Source organism: Aulonocara stuartgranti (assembly GCF_965226115.1).
Source record: "Aulonocara stuartgranti genome assembly, chromosome: 14".
NCBI classification, from domain to species: Eukaryota; Metazoa; Chordata; class Actinopteri; order Cichliformes; family Cichlidae; genus Aulonocara; species Aulonocara stuartgranti.
In genome coordinates, this window is record NC_138950.1 from 4411469 (window position 1) to 4436634 (window position 25166).

The 25166-nt window shown below is 42.6% G+C and overlaps 1 protein-coding gene across 4 annotated transcripts in view; it reads right to left on the reverse strand.

Annotated features, from left to right (window-relative positions):
- Positions 1–233: 233 nt before the first annotated feature.
- The window catches only part of pak1 (p21 protein (Cdc42/Rac)-activated kinase 1), a 73484-nt gene continuing 48551 nt past the window's right edge, over positions 234–25166 (reverse strand). For 3 of the 4 annotated variants that reach the window (XM_082502952.1, XM_082502951.1, XM_082502953.1), the window contains 13 exons: positions 22833–22980; positions 22640–22677; positions 21547–21609; positions 21137–21250; positions 20084–20318; positions 16856–16919; positions 15620–15668; positions 14251–14363; positions 11575–11692; positions 10439–10538; positions 9920–10116; positions 8662–8799; positions 234–5231 (listed from right to left, as the gene is read on the reverse strand). In XM_082502952.1, the coding sequence (XP_082359078.1) occupies positions 5145–5231; positions 8662–8799; positions 9920–10116; positions 10439–10538; positions 11575–11692; positions 14251–14363; positions 15620–15668; positions 16856–16919; positions 20084–20318; positions 21137–21250; positions 21547–21609; positions 22640–22677; positions 22833–22980 (1464 nt within the window). In that variant the 3' untranslated portion in view covers positions 234–5144. The remainder of the gene's footprint in view (positions 5232–8661; positions 8800–9919; positions 10117–10438; positions 10539–11574; positions 11693–14250; positions 14364–15619; positions 15669–16855; positions 16920–20083; positions 20319–21136; positions 21251–21546; positions 21610–22639; positions 22678–22832; positions 22981–25166) is intronic. The other variant, XM_082502954.1, reaches the window with a different exon arrangement.

The window sequence follows — 25166 nt, forward strand, 5'->3', positions numbered from 1 at the left end:
ATTATAGCTGAGATCAAAATGCAGTGGTGTGGAGTCTCACCTTACAATGCTACAATTGAAACCTTTAAATACTTAAAAATAGAGCTGTTATTATTGTTCTGCCAATAAATACAGCTCTACAAATACAAAATATACGTTTCTGTTCTAGCGCCCCCTACAGTCTCTGGTTGTGCCTCAACATTGTGTAAACAACAGGTCAGTACATGCAGCAGCTTAAAAAAAAACAGACCAGGTTTTCAGTTTTTGTAGTTTTTATTTTTTTTTTTAGAGTTGTTTCAAAAAAATCCAAAATGACTGAGAAACAGATAAATTATGGCTCTGATACAGCGGGGAGCAAAGACTTCATTTGACCTTCATTTGGACTGTACCAAGTCTGAACCCGCCCCTCTGAACTGCTGCGAGGACAGAGTCACCTCCTACAGTAAAATGAAGAATTTTACCAAAGTACGTCAAAGTAATGACGTCACAGATGAGGACCACCAACCAGAAAAACATTAAAAAAGGTAATGAAACATTTTACTGAGATTTAAAGGATCACTTCAAGCACATATTCTGTGTTTGTACACCCGCAGACAGCACAGGTAGAGACGTTTAACATTTTCTGTTTTACTGGAGTTAAAGTGGACCTATTATGCATATCCTCATTTTACTTACTCTGTACACACAGTTTTTAGCTCTAACTAAATCTCTCCTCCGATTCATTTAGGTAGCAGCTTCAAAATAAGCTTTTGTTCCTTTTATTTATTGATTTTCATTCTGTTATTTCCTGTACTGTTTTATTTCAGTTTAAAGCTCAGGACTGTTTTAAACGCTCAGTTTCAGACAGTATTTCTTTTTTTACTCTTGGCTCTGGATGACATCATAGAGAGTGGATGTTCCTAATATGGTTGTCTCAGACACAAAAGACGTTTTTTCCTTCTGTGAGAGGCAGAGGAAAGTTAGCTCAAAGGGAGGGTGACCTTTAAAGGTACTTTTGTAAAAACCCTAAAAAAAATTAACAAAAACTTTCACCACAAGGTGGCAGCATTTTCCAAACTCGTTTTAGTATGGGTGTGAATCCCCAACAGCTGACTTTTAACTAATCTAATGTTTCTACACCTATATTCTCTTTTAGTTGGTACACATAAATATGACAATAACATGAATTTTGAACAAATGCTGAGCTAAAAGCAGCTTGAATTAGATTTAAATGTTTCATGCTGCACCATCTTGTGGTTCAAAGTGGTATTGCATAAGCCTGCAGCACGGCCCTATTTAACCTTAAATTGATATCACTGCAGCACAACACACACCTGTCCTTGACATCACACCCTAAATGTTATTGACAGTTTGTTCATTTTGACAGGTTTTCAACTTGCCAGTCACAAAGTTTTACAAAACGAACCTTTAAAGCGAGGGGTGAGGGGCTGCACCGAGGCCCAGTATGACATAAAAAAAAGGATTATTCTGAACTGTGAATCAAGCTGCAGCAGTTGAAGTGAGCATATATATATATAGGTCCACTTTAAAACACACTTTTGCTTCAGAGTAACCACAGAACAGCTCAGCTCAGCGGTGGGGTTCAGACCAGGACACAAAGATACACGGTGGTGGTTAACACACTTCACACAGGCTTTGGATGTTTACTTCGGTGCCTTGCTTAATGACACTTCAGCAGCCACTGTCCAAATCTGTGCCCTCAAAAAGATCATTAACATGAGTTTATCATCCACGTTAAAGGGTTGGTCTTCCACTAGGACTGTGATTCTTTGTGAAAGGGTTTCATGTTTTCAAGCTTAAAAAACACTTTTGTTTATCACATGGCCAAAAAGAACAGGAGACGGGATTCTTTGCCGTCACGATTTACAGATCAGTCATGTTTACGTGCTTAATCGTCCCACAAAGGCTCACTTTAAGCCAGGAAAACCCCTGAATGCTATGTTAATACATCTGCCAATGCTGCAACTATCAGAAAATAACCTGCAACTATTTTGGTAATCGATTAACCGTGTGAGAGATTCAACCCATCACAGGTTCAGCGTTACATATTTTGGAGACAGGAAATGTCAGTATTTTTTGATATGTGCTAGTTAGTAAGGATGTTTTCTTGTCCTCTGATCACTAAAGTTTAGATAAAAAAAGATTGAAGTCAAAAATCACAATTTCTGAGCGTACAGGTTAGGAAACATATCCTCCGTGACGACTGTATCGTCACCTTTTTTAGAGAAAATCAATCGCTGCTGCTTTTGGACTTTTTTTGTTACATAGCAAACTTCTACAGATGTCAAACTGGGTAAGCGTGAAAAACATGCTTTCACTTTTTTCAATATTTGAGAAATTTACGGATTAACTGAAAAACAAAGAGAAGAATCAGCAGATTACAGCAAGCTGCATCCCTCAAATGTTGCCGTGGATCGTTGCCGTCACTCTGATAGAAAAGCAGTCCTGCATCTTTGAAACAGTTTAAGGCCAGAGGTACATTAACAGTACATAAAAACAATGAAATCATAGAGACGGTTTTGAATAAATGTTTTGGAAACGTCTGCTGCGTATTTACATTGCAAGTGTTCATTGTGTGAGCAAACAGTCGTGGCTGCTGATGGATGCTTTGGCTCTTGCAGGATCTGAACCTGAAACAGGAGTTTCTCCTTTGTTTTTAATTTTTTTTGCTAACAAGAAAAAATTTTGTTCCAAAACACTTACTCAAATATTCACATCTGAATCAAAAACAACTAATTTTCTATGGTCGATCAGCTAAAAACAATCAAATAAAAACAGTGAGTTTGTAAACAAAGGCAAAAACAGATTGTTGCTGTCATTTTTTTGTCATCTTGTAAAATATACACCTCGTATCGCGCAGTTGTCCAGGCAGGACGAAAACGACATCGTACCATCTCGCTTCTAAAAAATAGGATTAAGATATGATCTCCCGTATCGTACACAGGTGTCCTTCGTGACTGCACGTTTCAGCATCGCCACAACTCATTATTTTGTTTCTCTCTATCTTTAACGTACCGTATAAAAAAAGTTTGTTCACATGCACATTCTCTCCCTCAGCCTGAGGGTCGAGCCCGCAGACCGAAGCCCCAGAGCCGCAGATGGAGCCACTTCTCATGTTTGGTGATGGATAAACACAGAGTTTGATTTTCCTCTCGTACAGGATGTCAACAGCACAGAGGTCGAAGCAGGATTAGAGCTGACAAGATAACTTCAGGTTTAACTCTGAGTGATCAGTTAGGAAGCTCACAGAAACTTACGCAGAGCTCAGAGATCAGCATGTGCAAAACGGTCATCTACCGACCAATCCTCACCCCTGATCTCAGCCAGCATCTGCAGCTCGTTGTTTCCTGAGCAGTGTCAATAAGAAATGTGGATTCTTATGAGCAGCTGTTGCAGGAGCTTCCTTTTCTCTTTTTTGCTGTCGATTCATGTGACTTCTAAATCCGTCTTATTGCTCTATAAACCATAAAGGAGTTTTATTTTCTGCAGGTCTGCTAGGGCCCTGAGTGACGCAAAACCATCGTTCTTCACAGCTTCACTACCCCTAATGCTACCTGCACACTGGAAGCGATTTGCAGCGATTTGCAGCGACATGACGTAAGCGGTGGATAACATTTCAGGACTTCAACCAATGGGAAGATGGCGGGACCCAAATATAAACTTGAGACCAAAGAATACCTGCGATCGGCATTTGGCCTGGTAGTAAATATGTTAGAGGGTTACTGAGACACCCGGAGACTCGTAGGTTTGCTTCCAGCGAGTATGCAGTTTTAGCGAGACAGCGAGTGTTTGCTGGTAAGTCTGCAGCTTCCACACGAATCATGGACCAGTGCCGTCGCATGAAGGCTTTCAGTGCAGCTCGTGTAGCTGCTTGTGATGAATTTTATCTAATGATCACTGCAAGCACTCGTCGGTTCCTCAATGCTAATGTTTCCCTAGCGACTGTTGGTCGCCAGTCAGTCTCTAGGCCTGTGTGACCGAGGCCTCACTTACATGTGGGACCCTCAAGTTTGGGTTCAGACACTGAGAGGTCGACTGACCTTTACAGTCGTGCAATCATATCTATATGAATATTTAAAGCCAGGGTTCACATCTTGAGATGATAAAACCTTCATGTGAGGCTAACAGGACTGCAGATGTTGGTGTACTGGAGGAGATCCAGCACCTGTAATGCCTCACAGCTGTAAGGGGACATAACGGGATAGCAGCAGTGCTAACAGCTGTCCAGATGTGCACCAGATGACATTGAGAAGGAGAAGGTTTTTGATTTCTACATTTCTTTCTCCTTGAAGTTTTTGATTGTACTTCATATTCTGCACTCTGCTCCTGATTTTGAACCCTACAGCTGTGAATGATTTCCTCTCAGCGTAAAATGAAAGCTTCCAGAGAAAAACGTGTCCAAACCGGGTCCATCGACGGCTCAGGGTCCACCAGTGTTTCCTCCTGATAATTAATAATCTCCTCTAACTCACAGCTCACACTGCAGACACGACAACGTACCACAAATCGTCTGCTCCGTGTCAGAAACTACAGAATTTAACGCTACAATCAACAGAAGTAATAACCCAACATCCCCCGCTGTGACACTCACAATCACGCGCTAAAAAAAAAAAACAATAAAATGAAAATCAACAAATGCACTTTTAGAAGATGATGAAACGGGTACGGCCGTATCCGCCGATGCATCACAGGAAGTTAAAACACACAGACACACACACACACACTCAGTGGGCGCTGGTTGGCTGTTTGTGGTCCGGGGTGTTTACAGTTAGAAACAAACATCATTAAAAAAACAAAAACAGTCTTTGGGCTCTCGCTCCCATGCTGTGGTTGTTCATGCCGGCTGAGAGGGTGATGATGCCAGAAGTGACATCACTTCATTACAGTTAGGCCCCACCTTCCTGTCTGAGTCCAGTGGAGTGTCGAAGAAGGAGATGTTACCTTTTGCCATCCCTGTGAGTGTGGAGTTGGGGGTGGGGGATAAGGGAGGTCAAGCTTGGGGTCAAAGGTGACGGGGTGAAGGAGGAGGTAAAAACAGAAAAACAAGGAAGGAGAGAAAGAGTGAAGGCGTTCAAACGGTTGGACAAACCCAGCCAGCAGCCATCGCCGCCTTCACAGGAGGGATGACAGACACACAGAGACAGAAGGGAGGAGCCAAAGGAGAGCTAGCGGTTGTTCTTGGCCGCCTCCTTCGCCGCCAGAATGAGAGGAGTCAGACTGGAGAGCGGCTTCGCCATCTTCAGAAACTGATGCTGAGGGAGGAAGTGAGGGGCGGGGAGGAGGAGGGGACAGAGGGAGGGGAAGAGAGAAACAGAGAAAGACTTCAGTTCACTGCACAGAACATTCACCACAGGCCTGCAGCGCTGAGCAGGATCTGCAGGCTTAGCGAGACAAGTTCAGGTGTGACCCTGGGCGTGCAGCAGGACAGGTGGATCACATCACCACGCAGAGTTATGCTGCAGCTGTAACTGCTCTGGAGCAGGTGGTGTTTGAGATCAACAGGTGCAAAATCACTGCCTAAAGACCAATCAGATACCTGGAGGAGCCCTCAGGAGTTTTTGTCTTTCATTTAGCATCAATGAGAGAAAACAGATTCTTTGGTTCAACTTTATCCCTTTATTCCATTTGATTGTTCTGTAAGTATTAACATATGTACTTAACCCTAAAACAGGGATTACATATGTTGAGTAACCTGCTCGAAATCTGTTTTTAGTTGTTCTTTACTTCATTCACTGCTATCAGAAACCTGCAGGACACTTTGAAAGTCATTCTCCTCACAGTGCCGACTGTCACTGATGTCACTGCTGTCAAACTGCATCACAGATCCAGGCAGAGGAAATTCATTAATACTGACGTACATTTTAAACATGGTGCATTTTCTTAAACTGTTAAATAGAAATACTAAAATTATACAGGCTGTTTGGCTATTGAGCATCTTGAGACATTATGGGAAAGTTTGACACCATCAAAAATGGCAAACTTACCATATAGACCAGTACTAGTAGATTACTGGCACATGAAGTCCAGTATAAATACAGACACGGGTGCTTTGGACATAAAGTCACAGCAGCTGTTTCTTTTGCATGCTAACTATTTTCATCTACAGTGAGTCCCTTTAAATCAGTTTAATGCCTTTAACGCAAATACAGCACCGTCCCTGTCATCATCTGTCTTTACTTTACAGTCTAAAGCACCTCGAGGCAACTGTTGTTGTGACTTGATGGTATATAAATAAAACTGAACTGAACCTTTTTATTATGAGCAAACCTGAGTAACTGTGGAAGTCCTCTTATTTAATTGTCTCTCTCTCATTCAAATGTCTTCAAACTTGTGAGGACCAGGCTTTTAGTCCCCAAAAGTTTGGTGAATTTCCAATTTCTGGTCCCCACAAACATATGAATGCCCGCTCACACACACCTGAAACAACCTTTTAACTTTTATTTCAGACAACGAGACCTGTAACTGCACACACACACTCAGAGGATCCATTAAATTGAATTACATCTTCAACAGAGCTCCTCCTGAAACACTACAAAGACCTGCGAGATCTGACTCATCGCAGTTACACAACTCACGTTGCTCCTCACTCACACCTCCACCTCGTCTCCACACCCACTCAAACTGTCTGTCTGTGAGGCTCGGGCCTCCTCTGAAGGAGGTGAAGTGCTCAGCGTCAAGTCTAAATGGATGTTTTATGCCAAATTACAGATGAATCTGTCAGATATCTAACTTCGAGATAAGCGACGCCTGAAGGAGGAAAGCAATGCCAGTCAAATACAAAACTGCAGATCTGAATATTACTCTGATATTCAAAAGAAAACCCTCAACTTTCTATTAACTTTACATACACAAACTGGGAAATTAATAATAATAAATGTTACTTTATAGATTAAAGAGTCAAATTTCTGTTCATTCTCTGGAGGCTGCTCGTTCTTCTTATCTGATTATCTGATTTTGTTTCTTTGTTCTTTTCCGTTAGAGCTGCTGTAAAATAAGTATGAATTTAAATAGTGGAACCTGTACTTTACTGAGATATTTCTATTTTCTGCTGCTCTGTTTAAAGTGGCGGCCGTGGCTCGTCGACCAATGGGAAGGTCGGTGGTTTGAGTCTGGATCCTCCTGTGTGAGTCCTTGGGTGAGATACTGAACCCCGGAGTGAGTGTGTGTGCATGTTAGTCAAAGTGCTTAGGTAGGTGTGTGAATGATGCTCGCAGTAAAAACTCCTCAGGGCTCATTTAGAGTGTGATATAAGTCCCTGACCCTTTATTGACTGTCTGTAGTCTCACTCAGACCAGAGCAGCTCCTCTGCTGAGGTCTGATACGATGTTTTAAAGGTGGCCAATCACGGCACATTCGTTGCTACTAATTTCCAATAAAGCTGATTTGTTTTTGTGCGTCATTTCTGTTGCATCAAATCTCAGCAGTGCAGTTCGATGTCCTCCGTGTGACTGACTCACTGTTTAATGGATGTCGTTTCATTTCCTGTTTAACGTGTTCTTTCTGTCTTTCAGGTAGTTTTGGTTCTAGTTTCTCGCGTGTCTCATCGTTACAGTTATTGTGTTTTCCAATGTTTCTCATTCCTCAGTCGGTGTGTTTTAATGCTTCGCCCTTCACGGTGTTGCATATTAAATGTTTATGACTGTTTGGTGTTAAAGTTACAGGTTATATGTCCTCTGTCTAATCTCCATGAAACAAACTGTATTCAGTCACTGAGGGCTGGGATGGTTAATCAAAGGATCGATCCCGTCTGCTCCTGCCCGCCTGGCCCTGAATCCCCCCGTTTCCAGCTTTCTTTGTGCTTTTCTGCGACTCCTTCTCTAACCTATCCGGTCAGCTTTGTGCAGCTCTTTCTGTTTTCAGGAAGTTTTAATAATGAAATATTGTGTTAGTCTAACCTGGCAGAGTCCAGGATCCACACAAGGCTCATGTTGACCTTTCAGCTTTGTCGCTGTTATTCGATAAATCTGTGGATGTTTTATCAGGTAAATGTTTGAAACAATCTTGGAGGTTTAGGGGTTAAAGGATGTCGAGATCGAGTGAGCGTCGCTGCTGTCTGTTCACTGAACAGTGACACAAACCAGACATCAGAGTGTTTCCTTCCTCGGCCTGTCAGATTAATGATGCACAGATCCACACTTTAACATCACAAAACCAACTCAATAAATCATTTATGAACTTTTTTTTTTTATTTAATAGCAAATTATGTTAAATCTTACATTTTACATTTACTATCAATTTTTTTTTATTTGTATTTAAGCTCTAACTGTACATTTTTCTCCCAGAGAAACTGAAACCAAAGAGTTTCATTAAAAGCTTTTTTCTGTCAATAAACACAAACGATCGAAACAGCGAGGAACTAAAAAGAAAACGTTCCAACACAAATTCAGAGCGATAATGAATCTGGATTTATGTTTGACATTTAACATCCAGGATTTTGTTGTTTGTTATGTTTACATAAACAAATACACTCGTTTTCATATCTTAGTGAGGACATCTCATTGACATAATGCTCTCCCAGCTGCTTACTCTAACCATCAAAAATGAATGCCTAATCCTAACCCTGACCGGTGAGTGTGTCCTCACAAGTGACTGTTGGTTCTCACAAGTATGGTAGCATGCCAATTTTCTGGCCTCAGAAAGACGTATAAACATGTACACACACACACACACACACACACGCACCTGCAGCAGCTCTTTAGCCGAGCCTCTCTTCTCCACGTCCATTTCCAGACATCGGTTCAGGAAGTCTCTGAATATCGTCGACAGCTTCTCCGGGTTCTGCAGCTCCGGCGTCCCGTTGGTTGCTATGAGATACAGCGCCTAACACGTGAAACACACACAAGCAACATGTCTGTCTTCATCCCCACGAGGCAAACTCATGCTCAGAGTCACAGAATGAAGGATTGGTGCCATCCAGTGGTGTCTTAAGAAATACAGAAGAAATACAGGACTGTGCAAAAGTTTCAGGCAGGTGTGGAAAAATGCTGTAAACAAAGAATGCTCTCAAAAATATAAATGATTGTTTATTGGCCACAAATATATTCTGCAGCAGGACAACGACCCCAAACACACAGCCAAAGTCATTAAGAACCATCTTCAGGGTAAAGAAGAACAAGAAGTAGTGGAAGTGATGGTACGGCCCCCACAGAGCCCACAGCACATCATCGAGTGTGTCTGTGATTACGTGAAGAGACAGAAGGATGTGAAGAAGCCTGCGTCCACAGATGATCTGTGGTTAGTTGTCCAAGATGTTTGGAACAACCTACCAGCCGAGTTCCTTCAAAAACTGACTGTCAACATTTTGTTGAATGATGAAAATAAATGAGTTTTTTGAAAGCATTCTTTGTTTACACAAGTTTTCCTCACCCGCCTAAACATTTTGCAGAGTACTGTATGATCACGTGCACTGTGCTGACCTGAATACACAGAAAGATAAATCTGCCTCATTTTCCAACACCTGTATGTGTAAGGAGGCTTTTTAAAGATAAATCATAGACTTTGATACAATGTGTCTGAAAAACAGAGAGTCGTGATCCCAAAAGTCTTTTCTCTCATAAATCTGAGGATGTGTGTCTTCTTCTCTCTTCTCCAGGATCTGATAAGATACTGGAGAGAGCCTGGGGTGGTTACAGCTGGGCAAACTGGGCATCTAAAGTTTTGTCTACCAAAAAAAAAAAAACTATTAAATTAAAATCATCTCAGCGTTCTCGAGAAAATATCACAAACTAACCTGGATCCATATCTGCGTCTGGACTTAAGTCATGCATGGAGTGGAGGGATTTCCCTCCAGTTGTGAAGTAGGGAAAGCGGCTGCTCTGACTAAGCAGTGCGCCGTAACACACAGCTGCAGCTGTTGTGCTAATTTTGAGTTGCTGAAGTGATCTTGGCCTTTGTTCCCCTTTTCAAACCTTTTTCAAAGAGCCTCCCCCTCAGAACTCACCCTGAGCGGATTCTCGTTCAGGTACGGCGGCTCTCCCTCCACCATCTCTATCGCCATGATGCCCAGAGACCAGATGTCCACTTTGGGACCGTAAGCTTTACGGGTCACGACCTCCGGAGCCATCCAGTACGGCGTGCCGACCATGGTGCTGCGCTTACTCTGCTCAGGAGTGATCTGAGCGCAGAATCCGAAGTCAGCTGAGAGCAGGAGAGCAGACAGAGTCAGTCGATGGAAAAACTGAAAAAACATTAATGGAAAGCAGTGCTCGGTAGATGATGATGATGATGATGATGATGATGATGATGATGATGATGGGAAAAGAAAACGCCTCTAGAGGAAATGTAGGTTTTAAGGTCGGGCTAAAAGCAGCACACATCCAGTAACATCCCACCACACCTGCCCCCTGGTGGTGAAACGTTCATTTAAAATTGGCAGTGGGTAATTTAAAAACAGTATCGGTAACAACTGCAAAGCAAAAACAGCGAGTTAAGAGTTGACTGTAAGATTTTGTGGACTGACTGAGCTTGACGGAGCCGTCCATGCCCAGCAGGATGTTGTCGCTCTTGATGTCTCGATGGATGACCTGGTTTGAGTGCAGGAACTCCAACGCCTGGAGACACTGAAAAAACAGAAAACTATAAATTTAGCATGTAAAATATATATATTAAAAGAAACACGTCAGAATAAAATGGAGAAACTGACACTGTAACTGAAGATAATCTGAGATTCACAGGAAAGAGCAAATATCCAGCTTCATATTTTTATTGCATGACCTCGAACCTTGTCGTCAACCTTAAACTGAAACAAACTGTTTAAGCTCCTCCCCCTCTTCTGACTGGCTGCTCCTCACAAACTGAAAAACCAGGGGGCGGGGCTTCACAGGCAGTGAAGTCTGAGAATATCATATTGAGATATCCACTTTCATGACATCATACAGAGCCAACAATAGAAAAACTGTCTAAAATTGAGTGTTTATCTGGAGCCTGAACATTCGACTCGCTGCGATTTCTTACACATAGACTTTGTTTTTGAACTACGCCGTGTTTAACACCATCACAGGAACAGGAAACATGGATCTCAGGGCAGTTTGTGAAACAGTCACATGATCATTTGTCTGCCCCCTCTCACAACGATTCATGCACATGTAAACAAAGTTGTTATTTTTTACTTTTAAAGGTTGAAAAGGTCCACATTTGAGGTTAGGAGGGAGGTTGGAGGGTTTGAAATCATTTTGTTGTCCAATTTAGATTTTTTACACTTGATTTGTATTATTTTCATTGGGATGCTCATTTTCATAAGTAATAACTTGGTTAGGTTTCAAAGTTAAACGCAGCTGGGTTGGGTATAGAAAAAGATGGGTTAAACTGGAAAAGTTAATAATTTGATTATTTTGTTGAAAGATAATTCCAGTGCAAATTCATTAGTGATGAACACAAACAAATTACAATTGGATGATATAAAATGAGGAAAAGCAGAACAGAGTCACTTCAGGAATTTTGTTCCAGGTTAAATTTGAGCTCGTTACGTTAAATATTGTGGGAAAAACAAACAAAAGAAAACATTTTTTTCCCCCAGAAGTAGAGATGTGTTGCTTTTCTGTCACTAGGAGCTCGCGAGAGACAGAACGGAGATCTCAGAGTGAGAGCTGTTTTTACCTCTCTGCACACAGCAGCAATCTGGGCTTCATCCATGCACGTTTCTGTTACGACATCAGTCAGCGAGCCTCCGGCCAGGTACTCCATCACCACCCAGAGCTCATCACCCACCAGGTAACTATTGAAATTAAGACATTTTATTGGAAACTGAGCTTCAGAACTTGTGAAGTCTTTTTCTGCAACCATGAAAAAAGTTAAACACAAGAAACATTTTTTGTTTTTTTGCTGTTCTGCTAAGAAAAAGATGTCAGAAAATCTGTAAACTGTTTTGGCTTGAGTAATTTGGAACTTTGGCCTTAAACCTTTTCACTGTTGAAGTTTTGTTGGCATAGATGCAAATTAATCATTTTAATAACCGCCTTTCTTGATTGTTTTCTTTTCAATCGATTAATCTATAAAACGTTGAGGTCGAGTCCTCAGCTTTCATTTTTAATAGCACAAAGTCAAAGACATTTAGATCTGGGAAGGCGGTAACCACAAACACAGCAGTTTCTTTGATACATTAAACTTAAAGTTTTAGGAATAATTATTAATATTTAATTCATTTGGTAACACGATAACTTTAAAACAAGTTTTAGCATCAGATTTACCAAATTACGGCAAACAATGTATCGATGAGAGTGAAAAGTTCTCTGCATGGTTCAGTAACAATGCTCTAACTGTTGTATCAATGACAGCAGGCCAAAAACAAGCAGGACTGATAAGCAGCACCAAACAGTGTCAGCAGGTTTAAACTGTGTTTGTTTTTGAGGAAACGCGTCACACATCTGATCACTGAGACGCAGCTAAAGGTAAATCAGTTGATTTATGTTGCTCTGTGTGTGCACTGCTGAGAAACGACTCACAAATACTTTTGTGCTCTCTGCAGTTTCCCTTATGGTCTGTGTGGAAGCGTGACTAAAATCCTCAAACAGCGCAAACCGCTCGGCTCCCTGTAAAATGTAACTGTCCTGCCTTTAATACCCAACCTGGGGCTCTCCTCCTCCCTCGTCACTGAAAACAACAGTGCTCTATGATAGCTGTCTAAAAAAGTTACGAGAAATGAACCCAAACAATGCAGCAATCAGTGGGTTTATGGATGTTTTTTTAAGTCGGCACAGATCCTCCCACACACACACACACACACACACACACACAGTAAATCAGTGTCACAGAGAATGTTGTTTCCATGGGGATGGCAGCATTATCACCAGTCTCGCACATTTTTTTACTGTCTCTTGAGGCAGACAGGTAACTACGGTAACCAGACACCACGCTCACAGACACATGTCCACTGGGTTACCATGGCAACAGCAGCCCCGAACCGGGTAACCTCTCAAGTCGTTTCAGTCTGAACATTTGTCAGCTGAGCTGGAGTTTCCGTGGTGACGCCTGCTGTGTATCATTTGTCCAGAAACATCTGGAGCCTCTGATTTGTTCTCCGCGTTTAAAGGGAACGTTTAGGAAACTCGCATGTTAATATTTGTTTGCACACAGTATGTAGGTAAGGAATCAACATGTGAGGAACAATCAGGTTTTTGGGTGGCACTCAACGGTGGGAACCTCCCCTGCCCTACGGAGTAAATCATTCAAAATGGCTCTGAAACGACTTCTTTTATCAAGAGAAGAAAAAATGATTAAAAAGCAACTTTTTAATCCAGGAGAAGAACAGAAAAATGAAAGAGAGACGAAAACTGAAAGTGTTAGTGATGAATCTGTGTAGTTCATGCGAGGATGAGGGGGGTTTACGTTGCCCCTGTTGAAATCTACACAGATTTTGCATTGGTGAGACAGAGAGAGATAATGTGCTGCAGTGATTCATGCAGCAGTTACCCAGCAGACATCGACAACAGAGGTCCAGTCACACCGGCTCTTTTTACAAAACAAGAAAAGCTAAACACATCATTCCATTAAAAAAACAGAAATTAAAGCATGCATGTTTTTTGTTTTTAGTAAAAAAGCACTTGATTGGTCGCTGGACTCCATTAAGAGAAGACAGGAAATAAAAACCCAACAAAATAATCACCAGCTCAGCTGCAGCTTCTAGAAAGTCTCATCTGTCAGCTTTAATCTTTCTGAACAGGAAACAGGAAGTGCCTGAAACGCTCCATGCTTACCAGCCTGTGAGGCTCCGCTCGTACAGGGCAACACCCACCCAATAACATTTAAACATGTTAAATATGTGGTGACATGCAAACATCTCATCCTTTAGCTGCTCTGTCCCTGAGGAAACACCTCCTGGAGGTGTCCAGGAAGTTCCCTTGACAGGTGCATTTTATTGTGGAGTAGTTGCACGTCTATTATAATAGTTTTGTGTTTTCTTTTTTTCTATTTTAATTTTTTTTAATTACTTAAGTGCAATGATGAGGTTAACACTGACACCACAAACTGTTGCAAAGCTCTAAATCAGGTGTTGTGAAAATGTGAAACAATGTAAAAGATTAAAACTGGAATTTTAAACCGTGACGTTTTCCCTCAGCGTGGTGACGCGTGATGGCGTGCCTCACCTGTCCACGCTAAGGAAAACGTCACAGAATTCCAGTTTAATCTTTTACATTGTTTCACATTTTCACAACACCTGATTTAAAGCTCTAAATCAGGTGTTGTGAAAATGTGAAACAATGTAAAAGATTAAAACTGGAATTTTAAACCGTGACGTTTTCCCTCAGCGTGGTGACGCGTGATGGCGTGCCTCACCTGTCCAGGTAGTTGACTATGTTTGGGTTCTTGTTTTCCCTCATCACCAGAATCTCGTTGATGATCAGCTCCTTTTTCGGCTGCTGCTGCAGGTTCATCTGTTTGATGGCAACCTTTAGGGAGAAAAATAATAGAGAGAGGGAAGAATTATTATAAGGAGAAGTCTGTGTATGAGGTATAATGCAAGAGGATGACAGACAGAGAAAAGGCCGCGAGGCGGGGAAGTATTTAAATCTGAAGGTAGTGAAAGGCTCGTGGCAGACATTTAAACACGAGCACACAGACTGATCCTCAGAGAGCGAAGCTGAGGAGGATTATTCCGACAGACGAGCGAGCTGAGGGTTAAAATCAACCTGGAAGTCTCGGTAAATGAAGCCAGACTAAATTCACTAACGGGTGTTTATATCATCCCAGTGCAAACTCCATATGATCACTTCTCCCTTCCTCTTCTTCACTTCATCTCATCTGATTAAAGTCTGCACCAATCGACACGTTCTTCAAACTTCCTGCTGAGTTTTTAACGTCACGCTGTTAGTTTAGTTTAGTCTGAGACTCCGTCTGGGGAACGAATCAAGGTTTTCCTTTAAACTGGCCTTTCAGACTTCAGGGCGTTTAAGCCTCAGCAAAAGGACTACTTGTATTCTGGGACAACAGGACATCACACAGACTTGAGAGCTGGCAGGTTAAAGACCAGCTGGTGTCCAGTCTGACTGAGACGTCCTCGCTTCTCTCTTTGAGGAGTCCAGTCCTCAGATACAAGCACCAGTGCTGTCAGATCTACTGTGGAAGGCTGTTTTTAAGAGAGATGAAACAATAGAAAGAGCAGTTTTGTTGCTTGTTCACCATAAAGAAGCCAAAGTGTGTCGATCAGGGAGGTCAAACTCATTCTACACTGTGAGCCACGTACAGCTCACTTTGATCTTAGTGGGCCGGACCAGAGAAAGTCGTCTTTCGGTCAGTGTACAGAAGTTTAACTACACATTTAATCCCTGAGATATTCTCAAATGAAAAAATGAGTATAATTTCAACACTGCATCTCGGTTTTTCTACATGATGATTTACACATTAAACATCTGCATGTATGTCTGTGTATCCTGTAAGTCCCTATATCGTTATGACTGAGCGAGAAAACACTCCATATAAAATGTTGGTAAAGCCACGAATAGTTGGAGGTGAAATCTTTTATCTCAATTCTTGTCCAAACGTGGACGTTTCGGTGGGACGTCTGAGTCGTGTTTTCCACCTTTACTGTGCACATCAAATGTCTCAGCAGCTACTTGCAGGATTTTAATAATGTATCTCCTTTGTATCTGAAAGAACGGAGAAATGTGAAGAGGAGAAGAAAATCATGCTGAGGACAAATAAGTACCTCCTGTCCTGTGGCGACGTCGATAGCTGTGTACACCGTCCCAGACGCCCTGAAACAGACAGCAGAGATCCTCAGTTAAACATCACACAGCAGGACTGGATCAGCTCATAAAGGTCATAAATCCTTTTTTTTTATCTTCTTTATGACGGCGGGAAAGTTTTTTCTTTGTTAAAACCGCAGCTTTCAAACATTACAGCTGAGCCTCTGCTGCCTTTTATGACCTTTAAATGTAGTCTTTAAATCACAAACGTCCATCGGCAGTTAATATTACTTTACATTTATACCTTCTGAATCTGCTTTAGTGACATTTTAAAATAATGAAGACACAGATGTTTCACCAAAGGAAGCTGAAGTGCAACAAGAGAAACAACGATGGAAAAATAGCAAATAATCGTTTTACGTTTTAAAGTGAAACATTTGGTTGTTTTGCTTTTTGTTTTGGAGCCGGCCTGGTTTCCACATCATCAGCGACTCACTGTGATGAAGTTTGGTGACTTAAAGCACAGAAGCAGCGTTTATTCAGCTGTGTGTATCTAAGTGACTTATATATCATGTTTCACCTGAGTATCGAAGGATCGTAGGGGTCTGAAAACGATGAAGCCGGGAGTCCGGTGTTCTCGCCGGCTCTAGTGAGCCTTGAACCCCGGTCAGCTATCGAGCTGATGGGTAACAGACGTCTCCGAAAATGTCGGAGCACTTTTGCAATTATATGATATTTGAAGTTTACACAGCTACATTCTCGCCTGAAAATATCTTAAGAGTTTATTTTGTGACCCAGAAAGAGTCATATTAAAACTAAATAGCTGCCGCCATTGTTGGGAACTGGAATTGGCTGGGCTGCGCTATGAATTCTGGGTTGGTTGGACCACGAAGGATACGCCCGACCCGTCCTTCAAATCTGGGGAAACGAAGGACGCATTTGTCGGAGTCTTCAAATTGGGACAGCCTTCATCGCTTGGCTGTAACGTAATCGGCCTTCAAATGCGGCCTTCGAAGGATGCGGCCTCGGAATTGGGACACAGCAATGGTCACCTCCTGCTCCAGAAATCCAACATGGCGGCCGACAAAGCGTTAATATTAAGACCAATGGAGTCCAAAACCACAGGGGAACATCCATCATTTAGGTTCAGTTTGTAGTCATTCAACACCATCACGTACAGATTGTACTGTATGAATATTTATTGTGTACATGCTAAGATTCATGTTTCGAACACAGATGGCAGATTTTGGACTCACCCCTGTCCAATCTTCTCAAATCGTGTATATTTCTTCTTGGGGTCGCCCACACTGACGATCGTCCCTGAGTTAGAGGAAGGACAAAGAAAGAAGAGAAAAATCTTTTATCACAGCAGCTTTAAGGATCTGCAGGAAAACAAATGATAATAAATAAAAATAAAAATCAGGCCCTCACTGAGAGCTGAAATATTTTTATATGCGGATTTACAGAATCGCTGAATTTGGATGGATAGAAGAGTCGCGTGTCTTTCTATCCATCCTAGTTCTACTCTACGTTCATCACACTGAGGTCGATGCAGCATGCTGACTGGGAGGAAGAGCAGAGAGAAGAGAGGTGGAGAGCAGTAACGAGCGATGGGCGGGTCAGAGATAAAACAGGACGTGAGAAAGGTCAGAACTGTAAAGTCAGGATGGAAGAGACAGAAACAAAGAGAAGCTCTGCCTGCAGTTCAGAATTACAGGACAAAACTTTAAGTCACTCTTTTAGGAAACGATGGAAAGATAGGACAGCCAATCAGACGTGAGGATTGGACAACTGGGGGCGGGACAGAGGATATCAGGTCTGTCGATCAGAAGAGGCAGACAGACGAGCAGTATCCTGGTCTTACCAGCAGAGGGAGACCTGAGCACATCTGGACAGGCGCGTGGCATGGTTCAAGAATTCTCCTTTTGTACCGGTGCACTGAATCATTTTAGTCTTTCAGATTTTAATCTGACAGATGCAGCCTACGATCAGGGTCACAGGTCAAAAAAAATCAATCAGTGCCTCCCACCTGACTCAGAATCACCTGATTTCTTTCAGATTAATGCTATTATTATGTTCAGAGTTACAGGCGTTACAGGGGGGGGGCGATGAAATGTGTTTTAATGAATATTTATTTGGGATATTTGAGTCCTCGTAGCTTCAGGAGATAAAAACCAGTGAGTTATTATTAACCTTCCTTTTTAATAGAAAAACCTCACAGACCCTAAAAACCTAAAAACCTTTAAATCAAGTAAAAAATAGAATAAAATCTCCTGTGTTTGACTCTTACTCTCATCTGGCTCATGTCAGCTGCCAGAGTCAGTGGAGAATATCTGCGAGTCTGCAGGAAAGTTCAAATATCCGTTCATATCTGTGGATCACTTCCTAGAAAAAACAGACCGGGATCTTTTATTGTTAGTATCTGCACAGCTCTGTGGGGTCACGCAGGGGGCGGTGGAACCAGAATATGAAGATTTGTACTTCCCATAATAACGTTTTTCACAGGAACAGCGAGCGAGCGCAGGCGGATATTTTAGTTAACAAGAAGTGATAATGTTATATAAGTTCTTTCACTTTGCTTCACAGACTGCAGCCCTTCAAGCACAGCAAAAAGCAAAATCTTTCATGGCGATGGAAAGTCTGAGCAAATGAAGCAGAAAACAAGCTGCCCACAGACACACGTGGAAGAAAGGAGGTTTTTATGCTGCTACGCTGATGTCGTACTCATAAATGATGTTAAACGTGAAAATAAGAATCAGTTTGCTGAAATCAGCAGAGAGACGAGCCCAAAATAAACTCGAAGCCTGCTCTCTGAGGGAAGCTGCGCGTGCAGATAAAGCGATGAAATGTCCTGTCACGACTAAGAGAAGCTAAAATTAGCTCACGGACACTCTGCGCTCTGCAGCAGGTACATCAGAATATGGATGGATTATCAGGACCACAGGCCTCAGACTCAAACCTGCACACTGAGCCTGCACTTCCTAACTGCAGAGTTCACCCTGAGATTCACACCGCTCCTCTGTTAGCTTCCATATCTGACACATACAGTAAAGTATGCACAAACATTTATGTCTTAATAAAACTGCCGTCTGATCTACAGCACCGACTTTCATTGATCAACTTGTTAAAGTCCACCTCAGGCTGTTCAGGTGAGCTCACTCTGAACATGTTTAAAACGACCCCTCCCCTCGGCTGGAAGCATCAGACACTCTGAGCCGTATTTGTTTGGAAAATGCTGAATGTGAATCCGTAACCAGGAACCTTTTTCCTCCACAGCAGATGTCAGAGGGTGCAGTGACCTTCCCTCGCACTGCTGCTCCGTCACCATCGCTCATCGCCCTGTGACCTCTGGCTAGCAGCATTAGCATTAGCTTTTCTCTCTTTATGCTTCCTCCCTGTCGACCTGCAGCCTACGTCATTATGATTTCATTCAATCAGCTTATTTCTAAAGCATTCAAACCATTTAAAAAATGTTTCTACATTTTCATAATGTAGAAACATTTTTTAATGTACACATTAAAGAACACTAAAAGGCTCTCTGCCTGACTCCAGCTCTCTGGGGATCTGCCCCTTTGTCCGAGTGGTAATCTGTCTCTGTCAGAGGTCAGCGACCTGCACACACATTAAACATATTTGAGGCTTTTAATGAAGGTGACAAAGCCTGTTAATGGCAGCTGAGCCGGTCAACATTCCTGAAAGTTACGATCCAGATATTTTACCACGTGTGATTATTCTGCAGTGCCTTAATGCCTTTAAGCATGATCAGACAAAGCTCTGCAGCCACTTTGAGTCTGAGCTTCTGTTCTTCATCTGTACGACGGCGGGATGAAGAAAATGACCTTTTTTATATTAATTTCTACAAATTGCTGAACCTCAGTTTGTGCTGGAGATAAATGTCTGAGCAAACTTTTTAGGGAACGACAGTTATGTCTAACTCACAGCACGAAGGGACAACAAACTGAGTCCAGAAACAACAATCCAGCGCTGCCGGCACAACTTTAAAGCGCTACAGAAACAGCATGCTGCTCTTTTATACAAAATCTTTGACGCCACCTCAAAGCTAGGCGGGTGACACCGACACGGAGCTTATGCCGAGTCCAAACAACAGGACGCAGCTGAAGAGGCTCGCAGGCTCACTCGCTGTCACCACGTTTATCTGTGGGCTGTGTTTTTAAAGCTTTTCTGTTCTCAAACTCATCAAAACTAAAGAGTTTTCAACTAAACTGAAATGAAATCTCACTCTGGAAACTAACTGAAACCAGACTGAACAGAAAATTCAAATCTAAAAATAATCAATAAAAATAACTTTGCTAGCAGGTGTGAGCCATGAGCCCTCACAGCCATTACTGTGTGGAGTTACAGCTGTTGCCCAAATCTCAGCACAGCTCCGTCAGTCAGGGCTGAATCTCCACCTCAGCACAGTAACCGTTACCGGGGTCAGATTTGTCGTGTTAGCGTGCTCCGAGTGTCTGAATGAGCCTTACGTAGCTTCTCCAGGATCTCCTCGTCAGACATCTTCTTCTTCCTGGCTTTGTCCTGTGGGTGGGGCAAGGAAGGACCAGGGGCGGGGCTAGCACTGGGAGGGCTGCTGGGAGCTGCTTCTGCAGGTTGGGCGGGGGTGACGGCGGCGGCCGCGGCGGTCGGTGGAGAGATGGGTGAGGTCGCAGCATCTTTCGTGGGAGGAGGAGGGAGGGGCTCGATCACTGAGCGAGTGTAAATCTGAAAGATGAAAAAAGTCACTCCTGTTTTTATCTGTGGTGCCAAATAGACGTTTAAAGACGAAGCTGAAAGACATTAAAAGAGCTTTTGTTATCTGTTCATCTCTTTTTGTCCACAGGCCTCTGGAACAGAGACGTGGACATCAGTGAGACACAGTTTAAATAAAGGCTGATTGTCTGTAAGCCATAAAAACACTGGAGAGTGAATCTAAAGTAAAAGTAATGATTTTAACTGAGGCAAACACACAACACAGCAGTGTGTGTGTGTGTGTGTGTGTGTGTGTGTGAGAGAGAGAGAGAGAGATGGTGAGAGTCAGGTGCATGAGACTCATCACCGAGGAAACTGCAGTGGCGCCGTGGAAACAGCCTCTCAACCGCAAACTGTCTGAGTGAGAAGCAACAATGTGTGTGTGTGTGTGTGTGTGTGTGTGTGTGTGTGTGTGTGTGTGTGTGTAGGATGAGATGAAACAATGTTGCCTGACAACAACAGTGACAGTAAAATTCTGTCATTGTCTTTGATGCCAAAAATTGGAAGTTTACTATAGTTGTGTGGACCAACAAAATCCAGGTCCCCATGGGTTTGAAGGCATTTTTGAGACTCAAAATGTGGTTTTAGTGTCAGGGTTACAATTGGGTTATGGTTAGGTTTAGGGTAAGGGTTAGGGTTTAACATTCGTTTTTGATGGTTAGGGTTGCGGTAAGCAGCTAGAGAAAACATTATGTCAATGAGATGTCCCCATAAGATATGAATACCTGACGTGTGTGTGTGTTAAGCTCGTATGTGCAGTGGCAGAAAGGCGACAGCGTTTGTGTTCTTACTGATTTGGTGTGCTCCGGTCGGGGGGCGATCACCGGCGGGGGCTCGGCCTCGTCTTCGTCCTCATCCTCAGATACGGTTGCTATGGCGGGTGTCTCGGACACGGCCTTGGAGCTCTGCGTGATGTCACAGGGAGAGAGAGGGCGGAGCCTCAGTGACATCATGGTCACATGAGCCACAAACGATACCAGACCCATCATCGCTTCCTGAATTTCCTGCCACTTCCTCTACTGCTTCACTGTCTCATCATACAGAGGAGTCCTCCGGCCCGTCTTTAGCTCTCCTCCTTCTTCTCTGATTTCAGCCTCCCGCTCTGTCTTTCCACCCTGTTTTCCCTCCTCTCATCATCACTGCTGTCTGAAAGCTCAGGTCACATCTGGCTTCTGATGCCACTACATGCCACACATCCTACCTTTCTATCCCTCTCTTCCTCTCTGTCTCTCGCTGATAGTCTGACGCTCGGCTGGTGGCCAAGCTGCAGAGACAGGGAAACGGTGAAAGGAGGAAAAGATGCTGATTCACAATGCAGAGAGAGGGAGAGAGAGAGAGCGGGAGGAAGAGGAGTGCCATCATCCTCCTCCCTCTGTCTCTTATTCTCACCTTTACATTTGGGTTTAAATGTGTCTTTCAGAAAACACACACACACTGCGACAAAAACAAAACATCCTCATTCATTCAACAAGAATTTCTCAGCTTAAAGCTCGAGTCTGTCGTCCAGCAATAACGCTGGCTCTGTATTTGAAACCAGGAAGGACACCTGTGCCATAAGATGCTCAGAAAAAAGCATTTATTCGTTTATACTATTATCTAACAAGAAAAAAGTAAAGTAGACTAGCTCAGTAAAATATATTACAATCAAAAACTGCTCAAAAGAAAAGCACTTAGTTAAATAAGATGAAATCAATAACTTTCTAAACAAAAATCTAAATAAAATATGTAAAAACTGGAATATATACAAGAAAAATAACTGAAAAATACATTTGCCTGCTTCCTGTAGGGGGCGCCACAGCGGCTCATCTGCCTGGTCCTGCATCCTCCTCTATCACACCAACCTCCTTCACTACATCCACAAACCTCTTCCTCGTTTCCTCCTGCCTGGCAGCTCCATCCTCGTCATCCTTTGTCCAGTTTATCCCAGTTTAACCCTCTGTACACACCCAAACCAGCTCAGCCTCGCTAATTTTGTCCTAATTTTAATCATGAACCTCCCAGTTAACATCTTCAACTCTCCCACAGCCGGCTCAAACACAGCTAAATAAAATATGAATAAAATCCAACATGAAACTGTGTAAAGTGTAAAAATGAGTGAAGTAGAATCAATTTTTGAATTCATTTTAAATAGCAGGGTGTAAAAGGCAGTTTCAGAAAATGACCTGTTGGCTTAGGTAACAGCTAAACTGATGGAAAACATGCAGACGCAGCTAATAATGAGAGGAAGCCTTCCTCACAGTGCTGCCTGTATGTGGCTGTGTGAGAGAATAACGCTGTGACTGAAGAGGTCTCACCGTTGTGGTGGAGGAGCTGAAGGCGTCAGCAGTTTTATCTGAAGGAAACACAACACAAACACAAAGTTGAGTGTTCAGAGCAGATTGAGCTTTTAGGCTCTGAGGCTCATTGTTTGAACTTTGTTTAATGTGAACTGAACGTTATTGTGAATGCACGTAGGCGATGGGAGCACAGCGGGGGGGTGGGTCTTACCAGTGAAGCTCATGTACTTCTGGCTGTTGGTCGTTTCTTTCGAGTCGTAGAACTTTAAAACATCGAGGACGGCCTGAGGGTTCTTCTTCTGCTCCAGCTTGGTGATGTTGGATGTCTGCAGAAGCCGAGCCCACTGCTCCGGCATCCCCTGCACACACACAGATAAAAAATATCAATATTTTATTCATTTATTTCTATGTGAACTGTATTATTGTAGTTTACCTTTGTTAATGGCAACATTAACAACACAAATAACACAGCAAAGAGCAAACTCTGTGTATGAAAAATGACGCTAACAGTGAAATACTGAAACCCTTGTTATTCTCAGAGTTTTAGCATTAAACTGGATTTGCTGCTCACAGAACATCTGCTGCCATTATAAGTTTGTATCTCTGTGAAACACCAACTAATGTGAAAAACACGGCCCACTGCACGAGAGTGTTCCCTAAACAGGCTGAAAGATTCAAGGTCATTCAGCAATTTTACAGCAGCGTTGTGGATATGAATGCAGCTTAAGCTAAACTTAGCATTAGCTGATAACGTATCGCAGCCAGTATACCAAAGCTGAGGCTTCAAAATGTGAAGTAGAAACCATCGAGTGACGTCCTGCTTTTACATACAGTCGATGACTACAGTAAGGAACACACACGCACGCACGCACGCACGCACGCACACACACACACACACACACACACACTTCTTCGAATCCTAGCAAGGAAGTCTTATCATATTTGTACTTCAGCCACAGATCTGGGTCACATCTCCGTGTTTTCTGTCTCTTTTAGGGCTGGGCGATATGACCCAAAATTCATATCTCGATATTTTTTAGCTGGATGGCGATATAAGATATATATCTCGATATATTTTTTTAAAGCCATAAAGTAAGAACAAAAAGAGAGTTCTTAGTCAAAGCTGTGTCCCAGATGTCACACAGGCACTTTTATTAACATAGAGCAGATGTACATAAAATTTACTCAAAAATAAATTATGAGCATTTATTAAATAATAATGCTCCATAAATAAAAGAAAACAATGTTGTTTTTGTGCATAACAAAAAGCTCACAATTGTGCAGTCAAAATGTAAACTAACAGACGAGCACAATAACAAAGACAGATTTCACAGCTGCTCTGTTCCCAACTTGTACTGCGTGACTGACAGCCTGGAGTTTGAAATCCGCTTCGCAACCGCGTCTCTTAACAGGTGCCATTTATGGTCCTTATACACAGTAGGGTAATATTACGTTGAAGCACAGTACGTATCACTCCGCGAGGCTCAGCCGTAATGCTCCGACAATCCATCAAGCGGTGCAGCTCCGTAGCTTACCAAAGTCGTACTAAAACATTTTTTGACAGATTGCTGAGCGCCGTGTTCCACATAAAATCGGTTCGCGGCCATCAAGCACAACCAGAATTCATACATAAGGCGCGCTGTCAACTTTTGATAAAATGAAAGGATTTTAGTCCGTGCAGCCCCTCTGGGCTGCATGGCGTTAGCGTGGTTAGCTCGTTAGCGTGGTTAGCTAGCTAACACGTTGACGCCGTCCAGCCCCACGCACGGGGCGATGCGCAGTAACTCGTTAACGGAGATTTGCCGTGTCCATCTTGTCGCTTCCTGCAGGTGAAGCGATGGGGGAGGAGGGGGAGTTGTGTTCAGTGAAGGAGAGGCGAGGCCGAGTAACATTGCGTAAAGACGAAAGTGGACGAAAGAGAGGCAAACTTGCGGCTCCACAAGTATAATTATAACGTAACATAGACTATATCGATATAAAGGATATTGTCACATCTTATATCTCGTATAAAAATATATCGATATTTTTTAAAAACTCGATATATCGCCCAGCTCTAGTCTCTTTCTCTACTCATCTGTCAGAATCAATCCATTGCACACACTCTTCCACTTCCTGTTCCATCATGTCTCATATCCACTCACCCATCCATTCATTCGTGTATTTACTGTCTAAATTATATTTAGATTGCATCAATTTGAGCAGGAATGTTCATCTGCATGTAGATGTGTGGAAACCTGGAAACCACACACACACAGACACACACACAGTTAACTCCCAGCTAAAAGAAGTTGGTCAGGCGGACCGAGTGAGTCAGTGAAACAAGGCGTCTTTGTCTAAAGTGATTATTTAAAAAGGTTCATTTGCCAAGCATTTGTGTCTGTTAGGAGCTGTTTCACACACACACACACACACACACACACACACACACACACACACACACACACACACACACACACAATGAGCATGGGTTCAATTAAAGTCTGTAAACAGAAATAAATACCAAATACCACAAAACACACTGTGGTTGAATCTGATAATTTTCTTT